This window comes from Cheilinus undulatus, linkage group 7 (assembly GCF_018320785.1).
Source record: "Cheilinus undulatus linkage group 7, ASM1832078v1, whole genome shotgun sequence".
Classification (NCBI taxonomy): domain Eukaryota; kingdom Metazoa; phylum Chordata; class Actinopteri; order Labriformes; family Labridae; genus Cheilinus; species Cheilinus undulatus.
Window position 1 is genome coordinate 23,606,267 of NC_054871.1, and position 17,535 is coordinate 23,623,801.

The 17,535-nt window shown below is 37.5% G+C and overlaps 1 protein-coding gene across 3 annotated transcripts in view; it reads right to left on the reverse strand.

Moving 5' to 3' along the window:
* Positions 1-878: 878 nt before the first annotated feature.
* Positions 879-17,535, reverse strand: part of xxylt1 (xyloside xylosyltransferase 1) — a 39,491-nt gene continuing 22,834 nt past the window's right edge. For all 3 annotated transcript variants that reach the window (XM_041791754.1, XM_041791753.1, XM_041791752.1), the window contains one exon: positions 879-4,479. In XM_041791754.1, the coding sequence (XP_041647688.1) occupies positions 4,083-4,479 (397 nt within the window). In that variant the 3' untranslated portion in view covers positions 879-4,082. The remainder of the gene's footprint in view (positions 4,480-17,535) is intronic.

The window sequence follows — 17,535 nt, forward strand, 5'->3', positions numbered from 1 at the left end:
ATTTCAGGTGCTGCTTGATTCACTTTGCTGAGGCTCAAAAACTTACCATCATGAACAGCAAAATGTTCAAGAACTTGCCCAATTCTCACTTGTCCCATGCTATTACATGCTGTATGTTCCAAATAATACAAATGTTGTAAAGTGATGTTAACCAACAAAAGTTCCCAAACAGTTCTTCTTTGTCATCACAGACATAAAATGTATCCCAGCATCCCTCAGCACAAAGACATTTGAATTTCAGGTGTAAACTGGGTTATTTGAATGTCAGCATATTCAGAGGTCAAGGCTGATTGATGCCATTTATCTGTCCGTGGACAGCTACGTGTCTGTGTTAGCAGGTCTGAGCGACAGAAAGAGGTCAAGTCGGGCATGTAGCAGACAAACAAGAACATGAGCACAGGTTTGTATAACGCAATGGTTGTCATAACTCAGGGTGAAGTGCTGGTGCAGTGGGTGGGGGGAATGGGTACTCAGAGAATGCCTAGTTAGTCTAATGTGACATAAACAATCAACATGGAGACATAAAAAGAGGTGCTCAGTTTTTTTTTTCCCAAACGGGGCTCTGTTTGTGTTAGTTGTGTCCCAGTTTATGATTTATAACAGTTAAATCCCGTTTTCTAACTGATTTTGGCACTGGTCTCTGAAGGAGGTTGTGATGACTGTAGAAATACAAAATATGACAGAACTGCATTATGGTTACTCTAACCCTTAGTTAGTGGCTCTCAAGAGCATTTAAGAGACCAAAAGCATCATAAAAGACTTGACCATTATTGTTATCATATTAAGACATGAAGATACCTGACCATTTAAAGCTTACAAACTCTTTTGTAATTGTCTAAACAGCTGCCAAATCTAATTCACATAAATCCACACAAAAAGGTTTGTCCACTGCCACTTTACAATATTGTTTAATATTTTATTTAGGAAATCTGACCATCATATTAACAAAAGACATGGAAAAATGCAGAGACAAATATTAGAACAAAAAGAAGTTTACTGTACATCTGAAGAAGAGAGAAAATTTAAAAATACTGATTTGAGCTGCTTTACATTGCTTTTGGTGTCAGTAAAACATTTTAAATTGCCCCTTAACACTGAACACAGCAGCTTTATAATACATATTCCAAAGCATTTACATATGAATCCTACTTTTTTACATGTATTTTACAAACATCTATAGCCCTTAAAAGTTAACATTGCACATTCAAGTTATTGATTTAAAAAACGTGTATCACAGTGATGCAACAAAACTGGAAAAGTTTCTGAGGAAAGATCATCACATTTTTATCAAGGAAAAACTAGGGGTGCACAGAGACATCAGTATAACATCCATATCAACTAATATCAGACCTGTTGACAGACATCGGCCATTGGCAAATAATGTAGCATGACATGATTTAGTTAATATAATGCTGGCATCTAGTACACCTGACTGCTGATTTAAATAACTGTTTTTTTTAGGGTCAACCACTTGAGATAGGGTTGTTATATTGGGAGTGTTACACCAAAGGAAGTGATGGAAAAAACATCCTCGCCTACATTGTTATTGTAAACATTGGTATTGGCCCTAATTTTCACAATTACAGCATCTAAAACAAATCATTTCCACTTTCTGACATCTTGAATCTCCTAAGGAAGTATGAGAGGAGTCAAAATAAGCCCATAAAACATCATACATACTCCATTTCACATTTGCATTATTTCCACTTCAGTTCATCAAAAAGAAAAAAAAAAAGTACAATAAATAACTGTAAAGTAAACACATGATGGGTTTTTTAAGACAAAAAAAACATCATTTCATTGGAACCAAATATTCTAGCATTTGCTGAAGACTTCACAGTAACTGCGAAAAATGGAGTAAAGAGGAGGCAGATAACGGAGCTGTAAAACAAAGTGTCACTATAACTCTTAACATAAACAGCATACCTGGATAAACCCAAGGGTACTTAAAGCTGGCTTAGCCACGTTTGCTTATATAGGAACATTAATTACTTAGCCACGTAGCTATAATTAGCTTTAGCTTAGCCAGCATTCATGTAACAACTACTACAACAGGTCCATGCATAATTTCTCTTATCCTAGATTAGACCACTGACCTGTCTCTATTTTATTTACGAAATGTTGCTTAGTTTGCTGTAATGTTGCAATTTTGTTATTTTATGAATGTCACTGCCAGACTTTATAAATACAGTTGAATTTAAAAAAGATAAAACTGGAAACACCTTCTACCAACAGATAAGGGTTGGGTTCTGAGATTTATAGTGTCTTAGATGAATGGTCTGTGAGATTTGCCTTCAAGGATGAACGGTCTGCAGCCAGAATGTCTTTATATATGTCTGTATATAACACGACAAGACCACTTTTGCCGCTCCCTGCTGGGATGCTAGACATCTTTGACATGTACCTGGTTGACTGATGCACCATTACTCCACAGATATTTATCCTTTCAGGGACACTGAACTGTCCCACAAACAATTGCAAACTTGTATTTTTATGTAGTGACAAAAACTGAACCACTGTAATGGATTGCCAGTGCAATGTTATTGAGTCTCTACATTTTTTCCAAATTAAAAAACAAACAAACTTGAGATTAAAACCAGCTGTTGCTCAGGACTAGGAAATATACACAAACATAAATGTATGGACTTCAGTGCACAACACAAAACCATTAAAATGAAACAATAACAAAACAATAAAAGATGTAAAATGGTTAGCTACTTGCAAATAAAATCCCTTTACATCGAAGCATTCTTAAATTGTAAAGTGCAAACAGGAGCTGAGAGTGGAAATGGGTTCATTTTATCTGTGATCCATGTTTTTTTCTGAACTAACAAAGGTTTTTAGCACCATAGAGGGTACAGATTGTTGTCCTGCCAGGGGCAGAAAAAGTATTGATCAGCTTCAGGGTGAGTTCAAAGCAAGTGAATTGAGCTGGAATAATGCCTGGTCTCAAGTGTCTCCAGCAGCCTCTTTGGCTCTATTGACTGTGAGGAGCATTCAGCTGCTTCGCTTGCAGTAATGTGTGTGTGTGTGATGTGCATCACCTAAGACAATTTCCTGTCTGGTGAATATTGAGTGTTGACATTTCTTTGAATCTGAGTGTCAGTTCAGTGAGCACAGTTAGAAAAAAACTCAAAAACTGGGTCAGTGTCTTGAGTCACGTTTCCCGGCAGATTCACTCCTTCTGAAATGTTTGAGGCTGATGGGACTGTTTGACCTCAGCTAAACTAAAAAGGCAGGGCATGAACAACAGCCCCAAGTACCATTATTGTTTACCATTACTTCCCCGACATCCTCCTCCTTACAGCTCATTTCAAATCTTCAATAAGATGGGTCTGAATAGAGATGTGGCAGCATGCTCCTACCTATCTCAAGCTACAAAAGATGGACGCACAAGTCCCTAGATGAACCGTCACCTGACATGACCTTACAGTGATATAAAAGAAACAGAGTAAGCAAGTTAAGTCACTTCGCTGGAAATCAAAGTAGAGGATGTGAGGAAAGTTTTCAGACTTTTCGATTTGTAAAAAAGGTATGGAAGTATGCACAATAATACACTTTGTGACCAAATATCCATTTCAAACACCATGTGTTAGTCATGATAGTGGTTTATCCTCAAAATATATTTTATCTAAATCAATATGTACTTCAGCAGATAAAATCAAAACAATCAAGCATTAATTTTGACAATGTGTGATGTTAATAGTTGCATCTGTTTTGACATTAGCCCTTGTCCTCTGAAAATGGCTTAAATTCTTCCACAATCCATCGTCATCTAAGAAGGTGCTGCATAAGCCAGTCAAATTCAACAAGAAAGTAGTCATTTTGGCTTCTTGTAGGGACCAAGATGTATTTCTGGGCTTTAATTGTGAAAATGTATTTAAAAACCGACACCAGTGAGAACCATATTCATAGCGCTACTGTATAGATGGGCCCTCTTGAAGCCCCTTGACCAGCAGGGGGCAGAGTCTGTAAAAAACTGATACAAAAGCCAGTCCTCCCTCCAAAAAAGTTTAAATTTCCCTTAAATTTTGCTGTAGACATCAAAGACCTTTTTTAATTACCAGCATGGGTCCTCTACATCAGTCATCTGGTATTGGGGAGTTACAGTTGCCATGGTAGATATAAACAGGTCCATTACAGCGATAATACAACTGAAACACCTCTCCGTATCCATGGTCCCTCCACCAGGTGCACAGCTGCCGGTTCCATCCACAGGCCAGGGGATAAAACAGTTCAGGGTGCTCCATGCCGATCATAGTGAAGAAGTCCTGATCACCAAGGTGGCCCCTGAAGCGGTACTGGTCGGCTAGTTTGGCCACATTGTGTGGCTCCAGCAGCTTGTTATAGAGAACAGAGGCCCTCATTGCGCCCAAGTCCAGTAACATTACACCGCTGTTAAAGCCCGGGAGGCCATCAGGGGGAGGTTCCCCGACTCTGGTCTGAGGGTTCTCCTTGCGATACTGCCAGAAGGTGTGTCTGAGGAAAGAAAGACACAATGACAGAGGGAATGATGACATTTTTTATTTTAGTTTTGCAATACCCTTTGGGTTGGGAGTCCACACCTACAGCAGTTCTCTGTTCAGGAGTGTTTCCAAAGTGCCACCTCCAATGCAAAAGTCCATTCTTCAGGCTTACCAATGCATGAAATGAGTCTGCAATGGGTGACAATCTTTTAACCTTTTTTGTTCTATATACAGTGATATGAACAAGCTTAGAAAATTATAAATGAATGCAGTGTGTTTTTCTATTCACTGAAAAATCCAGGATACAAGTTGCCCTGGTTTATAAGGTGCACTCTCTTTTAGGTCTCTAACACAGGAAAAAAGATTTAAACTGTTTCCCTGCATCTCAATGTCCACTGTGTTCAAAGTCTCCAACATGCAGTTTCTGTACAGCTCTGTTAGTCACATCTCCTGGAAAAGGTCCGCACACCAAAGAGCTCCCATTTCAAGCATTTATTTGCAACCAAGTGATGTTCTGAGGCAACATGCTCTTCTTCAGACTTGTATATGCATCTGTGAGTCACCATTTTAAATATGTGAACATACCATGTGACCTAACACAGTTGTCCATCAGTCCATCAGTATCTAAGGAGGTATCCCGACATGACAATTTCAAATTCAAAACACCAAAATTACATAAAAAGAGATCCTATAAGGAGTGTGTCATACCCAAAATTAGCATGTGTGTAAAGTAAGGACACCTAGACAAAATACAAAGTTCAGACAAAGAAGTTACATATATCTTAAATATTCGCCAGGGGAAGGGGGGCATAAAGTCTCAAAAACAACAACAACAACAAAAAAAAACAAACATATTGTGCAGGCAGATGAAACATGACTCTTGGCCCCGGAGAAGAAAATTACTAAGGTGATAATCATCATGAGATAGAATATTTGCAAGAAAAGTCTCTGAAGGTGGAAATCTTGTTATTTTATAATCCATCCATTCAATCCTGTTGTTGTAAAGTAGCAGGAAATAATGTTTCCAGTTGGCAAGTCCTGAGATGTAACTATTTCACATGTGCATGTCACATTTAAGATGGTTAAAAACAATATACTGTTCTACAATCAATGTTGAGGTTATGATAAACCAGCTATTTTTACAACAGAATGTTGTCTGCCATCAGTTTTTGGTCTGGAATAATTGTGGTTTGTTTTGAGCTCTTTGTTACTGTGCAATAACAGGGTTAAACTCCAGGAATTCTGTGTTTTTCAAATTCTACACATGAATGCTACTGCTTTTACAACTGTGGGCTAAAATAACATCAGAACCATTCAGGCAGCCTCACAGATTTTTTTTTCAAAAACAAACCAAAAATGAAAGTGAGCGTTGAAAAAATAGTCTTCCATTGACTGTAGATGATCATTGATTTTCTTAAAATATGTCAGCCCTGAAAGAAGACAACCAGAGTGATACTAAAAAAATTGTGAAAATAGATCCTGAATCAAAAGCAAAACTGACAAGGACACAGGGAAAGGAATAGGGGAGTCAAAAATGTAAAAATACCAGTAACCCAGTTACTTTTCATGCCAGTAAATTAAATGACATTCTTCAGAATCTCTACACGTTAGGGATGCACAACATTGGATTTTTGCAGATATCCAATATGCCAATATATTAAAACTCATTTTGGCCGATACTGATATTTAATTATATTTTTTACACTGTAAAAAACACAAATTCCATCCTGTACTACAAATATTTTTTTCAAAATATTGGTAGTCTATTTTTTGAAACAGACCAAACATTTGATTTTTATAAGAAATGAAGGATGTACTGTTTTTTTTTTTTTTTTAAATACAGCCATACACTAATGAAAAACTTACAGTAATGTCTTTGGGTTACATGTGCATTACATGCTAGATGCATTTTTAACAGTGCAGCCAAAGTCATCTGCATCTTTGAGGGCAATAAACAGCAGCAACATAACCTGCTGACACTGAACTCCACAGTGCTAAAAAGAAATAGCTTATAAATCTAGACTGATTCTCCTTATTACTCAGCCAGTTTGCAGGATAGCTCCCTGAGATACTGCTGACAAAGTACTTTGAACTATAGCTAGATTTTTTGCATTTAAGAATCTTTTTGTTGTTGTTGTTGTTATTTAGAGCTGAAATATGGTTTTAATTTTTGAGACTCAAGATGAACAAAAGAAATAAAACTTCAACTGAAGTAGTTCTCCTGATCTGCTTTAAAAGCACAAACTACCTAAGCAACCAAGTTTAATAGGCATTTCACTGTAAACAGCTCTATAACAACACACTGACACCCAAATCTCCATTGCTGGAGACAGAGCACCTTCGTGTACAGCAAGGGCGCTATGCACGGGAGACTTGGCACACAAAAGTCTGTCATTGCTTTTGTCATGTGTCGTACAATGTCACATAGCACGACATGCACGTTCTTTTTCTGTATTACCATATCTGTAAAAATGTTATCAAAAGCGTCACATTATTGGCTGTACAGATCGGCGTAAATTTTATTGCCGGCCGATAAGGATAGTTGACTTTTTGAGCATCCCTACTACACATATTTCTAAACTTGAGCACAAATAGTTAATGTCTCTCTTAGATGCATCTTTGGGCTTTCCTACAACTGAAGGTCAACCCCGTTTCAGTCCACATTTGCTGAACCGACAGCTCTGAGGCCAAAAAAACAGGAAGAGAGCTGCTCCAGGAGTGTTGGAGCATGTTGGAGTGCCAGAGACTTGTGCCAACTCAGCATCCTGATCTGCCAACATATCAATGCTAGAGCTTCAACAGAGCTTTATTCTAAGAGTATTTGTATGCAAAGACATGTTCACATGAATTAAAACCTTTGTCGGATTTCCTAATATTGCCTTTCATCCAGATTTCACCTTGGCATGGAGTTAAAGTCTACTAAAACAGATAGCACTTGGCTTTTGTTATGTAATGCATGGTGTAATAAAGGGTCAGTATTTTTGGCTCACTTCACTAATATCCGTGCCAGGAACAGTGCGGTAGTTTGCATGAAAAATGTGACACAGCTTTAACTTCCTTAAATCCCTGGCACATAATAACTCAAATGAGAGTAATAAAGTTCTTTACTCTAGTGTACTTGTACCTTTTCTTTCCATATCTAAATAATGAAATGCAAAGAGATGATGCAAAGGCATGAAAGGAATGTATGCAGTTGTCTGTGTGAAAACACCATTTTTCTAAACAGGGTCCAGATGTTTAGTGTACAGGAGGTTAGCTGCACTAAAGAAGTAGAATTGTGAGAAAGCAAAAGAAGGAAGCCAGATTTGTGTGAGGGCCAGTCATTCAGAAAAAAAATCCCTTAAGAGCACAGAGTGTTTGTTTATATGCTGTGAACCCTGATGTATGAGCATGTATACGTTATTCATCTTGTCTCTCAGGAGAAAAAGACAAAACCCATATGCGACAAACAAAATTTCCCAAGAAATGTCCTGTTTTTACCCGTTATTTTCTCACTGTACTGTCATGTTGCTGTGATTCTTAATTTTCTAACAAGTCTGTGGAGACCCCCAGCGTCACTGTTGTAGGTGTTATTTTTTTCATTTATGGTTAGAGTGAACTTGTCTTTTGGAAAAGTACAATATGTCCTTTTTTATATATTAACAGCTGCTACAGTGATTTATGCCTGTCAGATATGTGGACGAATGGCACTGCACTCTTCCATGCATGCTTACATGCACACATTCTCCACAGTGCTGAGATTATTCCCTGTTTTGGCCCAACCTGAGGAAACCTACAGTGGATTAAATTTTAAAGGATGGATTTAAAATCAAAGGAATAAAAGCCAAACAAAGTTGTTGCACTGAAGTTGGTTTTATATATGTAAGTCAATTGGTGAAGTATACAATTAATTGGGCTCCAGATACTCTCTTGGTTTCACATGAGCATGTGGAAATAGTTATGATTCATATTGTAATGGATACCTCCCTCGCTGTCCTTGCACTGTGCTCAAGACTAGTGGGAGCAGCAGATTCTCTGAATCACCCTTTGATATTATGACTGACCTATATAAAGAAGCTGGAGCTTGTCCACATGATCTGACAAAGTCTGGTGCTTTGGAAGCTGGGGACTTGTGGACCCTGTGGAGTGTTTATCATTAGTAAGACATACATAAGGTCTACGTGCCCCAAGACACATTCAGGGTGAGCACAGGCAGTGAGGGAACATGTATGCAGACTTTTCCCTTGTGTTTAGACAAAGGAATGTACCAAGAGGAACATATTTCCTTTGATCATTATGGCCATGATATACGGCTGACATCATTCTGGTTTATAAATATGATAGAAACATTAATGTAGGCCTTTGCAACAGATTTTCTCAGCTGGAATTGAGACACATTGGTTTTATTTACATTATTTAATTAATGCTCATGTCTTTTGTTTGTTTAGTAAAGAGTAATAAATGGTTATATTAAGGCGATGTTTTTCTAGCTGTTCTCCAACCAAAGGTTGCATTTCAAGTGTTCTGATACAGGTTGGTTCGGTCCAGTATGATTAGCAATTACTTTTAATTCCACTGTCAAAAGACGGTAAAGTTATCAAAATGATAAATCCATACTGTCCAACATTTTTGATACCTTTCTGTTGGGATACTAATCAAACAAATCTGACCCAATCTGCTGATTGGTCACCGTCACATAGTATATAATAGAAAAACATTAAATACACCATGCTTTGTACTGAGCTAATTCAGTCATAAATGTTCTTTTAACCTCTGAATTTGCCTGGAAATTTCCAAATATTTTCATGGACATTTTCGGGAGGTGTTTGTATATTTTGGAGATTTTCATTGGATTTTTTTTTCCATTTTCATGGGAATTTGGGAATTTTTGTAGTTGTTTAGTCGGCTTTATTCAAACATTTTCAGACATTTCTGTGGAAATTACAAAAATGTTTTAGTAATATCTTGGAATTTGATCTGAATTTCTTGGGGGAATTTGCTTTTAAATTTGAAGGTACATATGAATATCTTGGATATTCCCTTGTACATTTTAGAGAATTTGACTGTGGGGGGAGGGTTTCTTTGAAAACGTGAAGAATATTCATGAAAATTTCAGCAGGGATGGGAATATAAGGGAATTTCCCAATGTTTTCAAGGAATGTATTTGTAAAATTTTAGGAATAAAATAAGAGATTTTAGGGGAAATTTGCTTCGAAATTTCCAAGAGTTTGCATGTAATTTTGCAAGGAATTTTTATTTGAATTTCAAAGATTTATGAATAAGTTGCACTGAATCATGTGAGGAATATTTGAAGAAATTTGGAGGTTATTTAAAAATATGATCAAGATTTTTTACAGAGATTTTAGGTAATTTCTTGAAATTACAGGGAATTTATTTGGATTTTGGAAAGGAAAATTTACAAGAAATCCATAACTTTTAGAGGAAATCTGGTTTATGCATGGGCTTAACAAGTCCTGATCGTCAATCTGTGGACATTTGCAGACTTTACTGTTGATAAAATCTACTTCCTGTTCAAAGACAAGCCTGAGCTTTTAAACTGATCAGGTCACTTATCCCAAAGAAGAGGGAGAAACTAAAAATGAATTCCAAACAAAAGCTCAGGTCTGGAGGTTAAAGAAAATGTGATATAATGTTTAGTAAATACACATTATAAGGTATTGGTCAGATTGAAAAGTCAACTTGATTCAAGACAGCTGAGCTGTGGTGATGTTTGGTACTCAAATAAGCTGGGTCTAAGGGCCAGCTCTTTTATATGAACAACAGGAACAAGCTGGCTTCCTTTGATCCATTTGGTTGTTGGTTCATAGACATAAAACTGCCAGAATGGTGCCAAATGAAGAGCCAGCCCAGGTGTTTCCCATTTCCTCCTCTAATACCTGTGTACCAAGTTAATGCATTTCTGAAACAACTTTCATAAAGTGGCTCTTTTTGAAATACCATTAGTTAAAAATTGACTATTTTAAAACTTCAAACAACTACTCTTTGGTAGAGTATATAGATTACAGAATAGAAGCTTGTATTGTCATTGTATAGAAACAATGAAACTGCATGTTTGCCTTTGTACATATGGGGGGACAACTAATACGAATGCACCAGGCAGAATTAAACATGCAAGAAAAAACGTCAGATAGGTTTTGACAGGAATAAAAGCAAGAACTAGCAGTGGAGAACAGATGATGTGTTGGACTTTGTCTTACAGTGTTTATTTTTTCTTTTGGAAGCCTAAAAATCTTGAAATACTTCAGTTTTATACAAAACGCCCATTCTCATCAAACAAAAACTTGCAGTGTGACTAAGGTTGTGAGGATACTAGAGTGTTTTATTGCTTTGATACAGCACTAGTAAAAACTGAATGATATCAATACCCTTCCCCAAACCACTGTAACAAAAACAGATGTCTTTGGCATCTAACTTTGTCTAATTTCTTGTATTCATGACCAAAATTTGTCTAATAGTGTCTAATTTGCAAAAACACATTGGCAATATTTTGTTTTTGGTAACACAAGCCAATTTCCCCATATATCCTTGCAACTGTCCTCAGTTGTCTCTAAAAATATGGTACTGTCCCATTATGGAAAATTGCACCTCAGGTAAGTGGATTATTCTGGACTAGCCCTACTCACTCTTTGACTCAGGTTTGGGCTAAAACTGAAGGGAGTTTGTAATTCTGAAAAAAAAAAAAATATATGTTGGTACTCTTCAACATCATTGATGATTAGAATAACAGAGGTTAGACCTCTTAAAACACATAGTACTGAAAATTATCAACATTTTAAATTGCCCAAAAAAATGTGTAACATATTTACAGATTAGGTTAAAACCTCCTTCGAAATAAAGGAATTAAACTTCACATTAGTCTTGTTTTTTGGCAGTAGCTCATCCGAAGGTGACTTTTGCCTTCACGGTGTACATTTCAAAGGACAAGTACAGAATGTGTTTTTCGCCTCTGTCACAATGACTGCAGATTTGTTCCTCTGAGTTCATTCAAAGCCAGACTCCATCAGACTCTTAGCTCAGACCACTGTGCCTGTTCTCTTGCTCTGCCAAGACTGCCAAGAGTTTTCTTTTGTCTCACTGGTTCAAGAATGAAAAGCATTAGCAGGTGACGGCGAGGACATTCTGTGCAACACCATCCCAATGTGTCCTCCACTTTATTGTTCAGAATAAGAAACAGAATGCTCTCTGAAAGCTGTGCACGACACTCACTGCCTAACAGGAGTCTGGTTCTGCTGAACACAAGGGAAATATATCTGCTGCTTTTTGTCATGATGTAGTTTGGCCATGTGAAGGAGGTTTTAAGGAATACTGATAGAGAAGATAGGCATTCAGTCAGTAACACCTACAGTGCAGCAGCAGGTTCTTAAATCAAACCTTAAATAAACTAAATAAATCCATTAAAACTAATGCAACTCTCTCTTTTCATACCTCTTGTCTACCAAGGTGAAGGATGATGATGTCACATTTCTTAAGAATTAGACAAGTGTTACAATCCTATCTAGATCAACTGCCACAGTGAGTATTGTAAAGTTGACTGACTGTGAAATAGATTAGTAGTGTGTCAAAATCAAATATTTAACATTCAACAGCTGAGTTAAAGACCCAGGAATAAATGGGATGTATCAGAAAGGGAACTCAAAACACAAAGCAGAAAGAGAGCAACTGGCTTCTCCTTCTCCTCATGTCCCTTGTGAGAGTAAGGGGCTTTGACTGTGACACTTGCATATGTGGGTCTCATCTCTCAGGCCCTAAGGCATTACAAATGCAGCTGCAGGGGAAAAGTCACAGGGCATTTTTCCAATAATTAACATTCAGTAGCAGGATGTTCTCTGAATGTGGTAGGTGGGAGCATGTATTCTCCTGCATAATGCTCTGTCCATTAGCACAAACACGGCACTGAGAGCTGAGGGCCCACTCCACTTGATGCAGGAAAACACTCCAGTGTAGAGGCTGCACACAATGCATCTCTCAGACCAGTGTACAGCATTTGAATATTGCAATGCTATGCAATGGACTAGCTAGCTTACTGGGCTAGCAGTCTTGTAGATACGTGTTCTATAAGGACTACCTTTAAGAAAACACTAAGTATACTGGGCAGGCTGATGTGTTTGTGGTTATAATAAAGTAGCATGGACAAAAAATAATTCAAACTTCTGAACAGTCAACTCATTGTTGTCAAATCATTTCTGTGTAGCTTTTGCTGTATACTTCAGGTCATTGTCTTGATGGAAAATAAATCCTCTCCCAAGCCATAGTTCTCCTGCAGACTGAATAACATTGCCCTCCAGGATTTTTCCTATATTTTACCTTGACGAGCCTTCCTGCTGTCACCACCGTGCTTCTCAGTGGGGATGGTGTTTGTGGTAATGTGCAATGTTTTGTGTCTGCCAAACATAATGTCTTGACTGATGGTCAAAATGCACCATTTTGGTCTCATCAGACCAAAGAACTTTCTTCTTGACCATGAAGTCTCCCATATTCTTTTTGGTGAACTCTGGTTGATCAATATGAGTTTTCTTTGACAGTAACTTTCTTCTTTCCCATTCTCCCATAAAGCTTTGACTGCCGAAGAACCCAGGCAACAGTTGTAGTATGCCTGTCTCAGCAGCTGAAACTTCTAACTCCTTCAGAGTAGTAAGAGGTGTCTTGGTTGTCTCTCTCACTAGTCTCCTTCTTCCAAAGTCACTCAATTTGTAAGTATGGTCTGATCCTGGCAGATTTTCACATGTGCTGTATTTATTCAGTTTCTTGATGATGAACTCAGGGAAATGTTTAGTGCCTTGGATATTTTTTGTATCCATCCCCTGACTTATACTTTCAGTAACCTTTTCTCCAAGTTGCTTGGAGTGTTCTTTTATCTTAATTGTGTAATGGTAGACAGGAATAGTGATTTACCACTGACTGGACCTTCCAGACACAGTTGTCTTTATACTACAATCACTTGAGTGACATTCACTTCACTCAGGTGATCCCCATCCCACTAATTGTGAGACTATCAGCACCAGTTGGCTGGACCTCAGTTGAATTAGGTCAGTAAAGGGGGTGAATATTTACAATAAAGTACATTTAATGTGTCAACCAGTTAAGCTTATATGCATCTCAAACTGAATGCATACAATATGTTCTACAGTAACTGTGTGGATTCACTCAGTAGTTTTATAAAAGTCACGTTACAATTACAGATGTTTTTTTTTTTTTTTTTGCAATTTATAATTAGCATCCAAACTGTATGCACAGAATATCATCAGGTAATACCTAATGAAAGGCCATGATTGTCAGCCAATTTAAAACTGAAACTATTAACATGTCTTGGTCAGGACCAGCTTTGGGGCACTGAAACTGCCCTCTTTAGGCTCAACGAGCCAGATTCTCCCTTTAATCTTGCTCGCATCTCTTGGGTTTTGCTGCATTTCATATAGCCTTTTGCACTATCACAGCATTTACGCTGAACACTAATGCTGCTTCAAAAATCCTGTGTTCTTTCTGCCACACAGTGGAACTGCAGTGGCTTCGGCCTATTGCAATTTCCATTCATACCCTCTGTACCAGAGGCAAGATCAGTTCCACCAATTGAAGGAAGAAGTACATCCACAAAAGATGAGTTACTTTTATCAATCTTGATGATGTACAGCTATCAGTTAAAAAAAATTGTTTGCATTTAGAGAATCTGGATTTTAAAAAAGTGCCGAAGCTCAGCTTCTGGTCCTCAGAATGTGCTCAGAATTCTAAATACCTGACGGTGTCTTCTCTTCAGAACTCATAAACAGAGTGAATAAAGGGAATGGAAGAAGCCAGACCTACTGCTGTGTTTAAACGAGTGTATCCGGGACTACAGTAGCAGGGGATTCCCGGAGTTAGTAACCCATTGAGCCAGTCGAGTGGTGGGGAAGAGATACAAATCTGTTTGGAGATGTCGGTGCCAACTGGAGCCCGGGCAGGAAAACTACAGCTCCTTTTCCAAAACCTGACACCACCATCATGTACAGTTATAAGAATAGGACTTATTGTTTTACATGTATAAACAAATACAACCTGTTCACTGATGACATACTGTCCTCTTTCTCTACTTTTTTATACAATGAAAAAATGGAATCCAACAAATCAGGGCAAATATACTACTTTAAACCTTTTATATATCTGCTACCTCGGCTTCTGGGTGTAATTCTCTGGTAGAAAAATATTTATCCGACACAAATAGACACAGGATGTTTGTCATTTAACTTTGTGAAAGCAACAGTCTGTCCCAGCTGGAACTGATACAGTGCAAATTGTCTACTGCCACTCTTACCTCGTAGCTAAGGTTTCCCATTTATCTGGTAATTACTGCAGTGGTGTCTAGAAATAAATATGTTTAAATTCTCCATATAATTCAATTTCATATGCTGTGAAATGCAGCACTCTTAACTCAGCTGTTATTGAGAGTAAGAACACAGCAAGTTGGATTTTAAACTCTTTAGGTTATTTATATTTTATGTTAAAAAGTTTTAATTCCAATTTTGAGACACACACACCAATCACTTTAAAAAAATACCAAATATCTTGAGCCAGTCGATGCCACGACAGTCTCTGATACCAAAACTAAACTTCCTCAAACCACATCTCTCATTGCCTCAGTGTTCTAACCAAGTGAAACCATTTGCAGGAATAATCACAATTCTTGTTTCTTTGAATATTTTTAAACCAGAACAAGTTTTTATTCATGTTTAAACTGTGTTTAAACTAGTTGCTACTGTAGTTGTTCCTAAACACACGGTATGTAAAATTCAGCCACCAGGGGGCAACAATAACAGAATGACCAGTCAGACAGGCGCTGCCCAGCTCTGCTGTTTGCGTCTTGTTTTAAATTAAGGACTTTATTCTATATAATGGCAAATCACACAGGGCCATTACTACACAGAAACCTGGTGTTCTGTTTTCATTCATAAATTTCTCAAAATGATGGAGAAATGCACTGAAACAGGCACTTCCAATCAACCAGAAAGTGCCCAGAACATTCTGGGTGGTTCCTGACCAATTGTAAAAGGATTGAATGTATTCGCCTGAAGAAGTGTGTGCTCTGCTCGCTGTACACGTGGGCAAGTCCTAGGTCCGACCTGCTTCTTGTGCAATGTGTTTTTCAAACCTCTGGTGGTAATAAAAACATACAGCTGGGAAAATTAAAGAAAGGTTTATCAGTATTAAAGAATGGATACTGCCCAAAGCTAATGCCTTCCAACTTCATTTAATTGCAGTTGTTTGAAAATGAGAGGATTTAGACATATTCAATAATACATAAAATACTAAATATAACTCTGCTTATTCTGGAAAGAAAATGAGAAAATTAATCCACATATATTAATTAGCCCTTATTTAAATAGCAATTGTAAACAACCTGGCTGCATTTCTATCTCAGTAAGCAGCTGCTGTTGCATAAAACCTCCTACCTGACCTTGCATCCTGTAGTCTAGTCTGTTATCCTTCACACACACATGAACACACACATACTGATGTCCTGTTTTGATGCCGTCCCTCAGTGGAAAACAGCGAAGTAGACTAAACGTACCGGGCATGTTTGTCTTACTATCTTGGAAAGAGATGGAAAAAAAATCAGCTGGGGAACAAAGAGCTTGAAAGACTGAGCACCCTGTTTTTTGTGTGTGTACACACACTAACACACACATCTAAACTCAGTTTATTGACAGTAATGAAAAACAAATTTGGATTCAGATGAAAAACAGCTGGTGTTATTATTGAGTGGTTTCAGTGTATGTGTTGATTATCTTAATAAGACACTTTAGAACAGAGGTAAACACAAGATATCAAATCTGAGTGATGGCAGAGGGAATACAGACAGACAAATGCAAGGTTTATGTGTACTTCGTCACAAAACTTCTTCATAACTTCACAGACTGATATACAAAAAAAACTTTGCCTACAGAAGCAAAAGTTTATTTCAGCTGCTTTATTGGTGTTAAACACATTAATCACACTGTTCACTGAATGACTGAATGTTTCAGTGTTTAACGCTGTCTTCACACAAGCTTTTTGACTTTAACTTTCAACACCAAGAAGAGGGAGCGGTATTGAGTTTCAGTCTTTGCAAGTGGTGTAGCCCAAAGTGGGGTCATTGTGTTAACTTGCTTAGAATTAAGTTCCCAGTAAAATAACACTAGTTTAACAAGGTTTTATGGAGCCTGTCAGCTTGTCTGCCAGTTCTGATGATGAGCAGTCGGTTTATTTACTCCAGACAAGTCTGACAAAGACACAGGAGCGTGTTTCTGAAAACGGGATCAGAGTAAAACATTTTCTGACAAGCTACATCTCTGAGTTGCTGAGATTGTGTCAAACCTTAATATATTTATCTGTCAGCAATGACTTTAAGTAGCTTAATATTGGAAACATCTTGCAACTGTGGCTTCAGGTGCCACCAGGTATCACTATCTTGCATTTAAGCAGACAGATCTAGCTAGTGTCGAATTTGGCTGATTTAAAAAATAAAAACAGGCTATCTTATCTTGTGCTAAGAGGAATCAAACACACAATGTTCATTCTTTTTGATGATACATACTCTGTCACTGTTTATGAAGCTCACATTCATTTATTGTCTCATGGTCAGCAGATTCATCCCAGAAATCTTACTAAAGCTAAGCATAAAAGGACGATTCATGCACAAATAGGCTGAAACATCATAGAAACAGATTATATTATTTTTTGTTGGCCAAAAGATGATTTAATGTACCTTACACTAAAAAATTATATGGTTTCCTGTTTTTTTCTTTGAGGGGGACATGGTCCACCGTGCAACCTTGCATTTTTCATGAAAATCCTCCAATGAAAAAAATTGCATTGTTAGAGAGAGACTACTTCTGTTAAATGTTAGACAACATCTTTTAATTCTTGCTGGTATTTATGTAACTACAGGCTGGTAACGCAGCTGCAGTTCTTGTGAATGCATGAGGGACTGCTTATGTTCTTTCTCACTTACACACTAAGAGAGGAAGTAACTGTGAACGTGTAAATGAGGCCCATAAAACTCAAATCCATCTGGGTTTAACAGTATTGAGTGAGATTAGGTGGTTATGATTGTAATTAA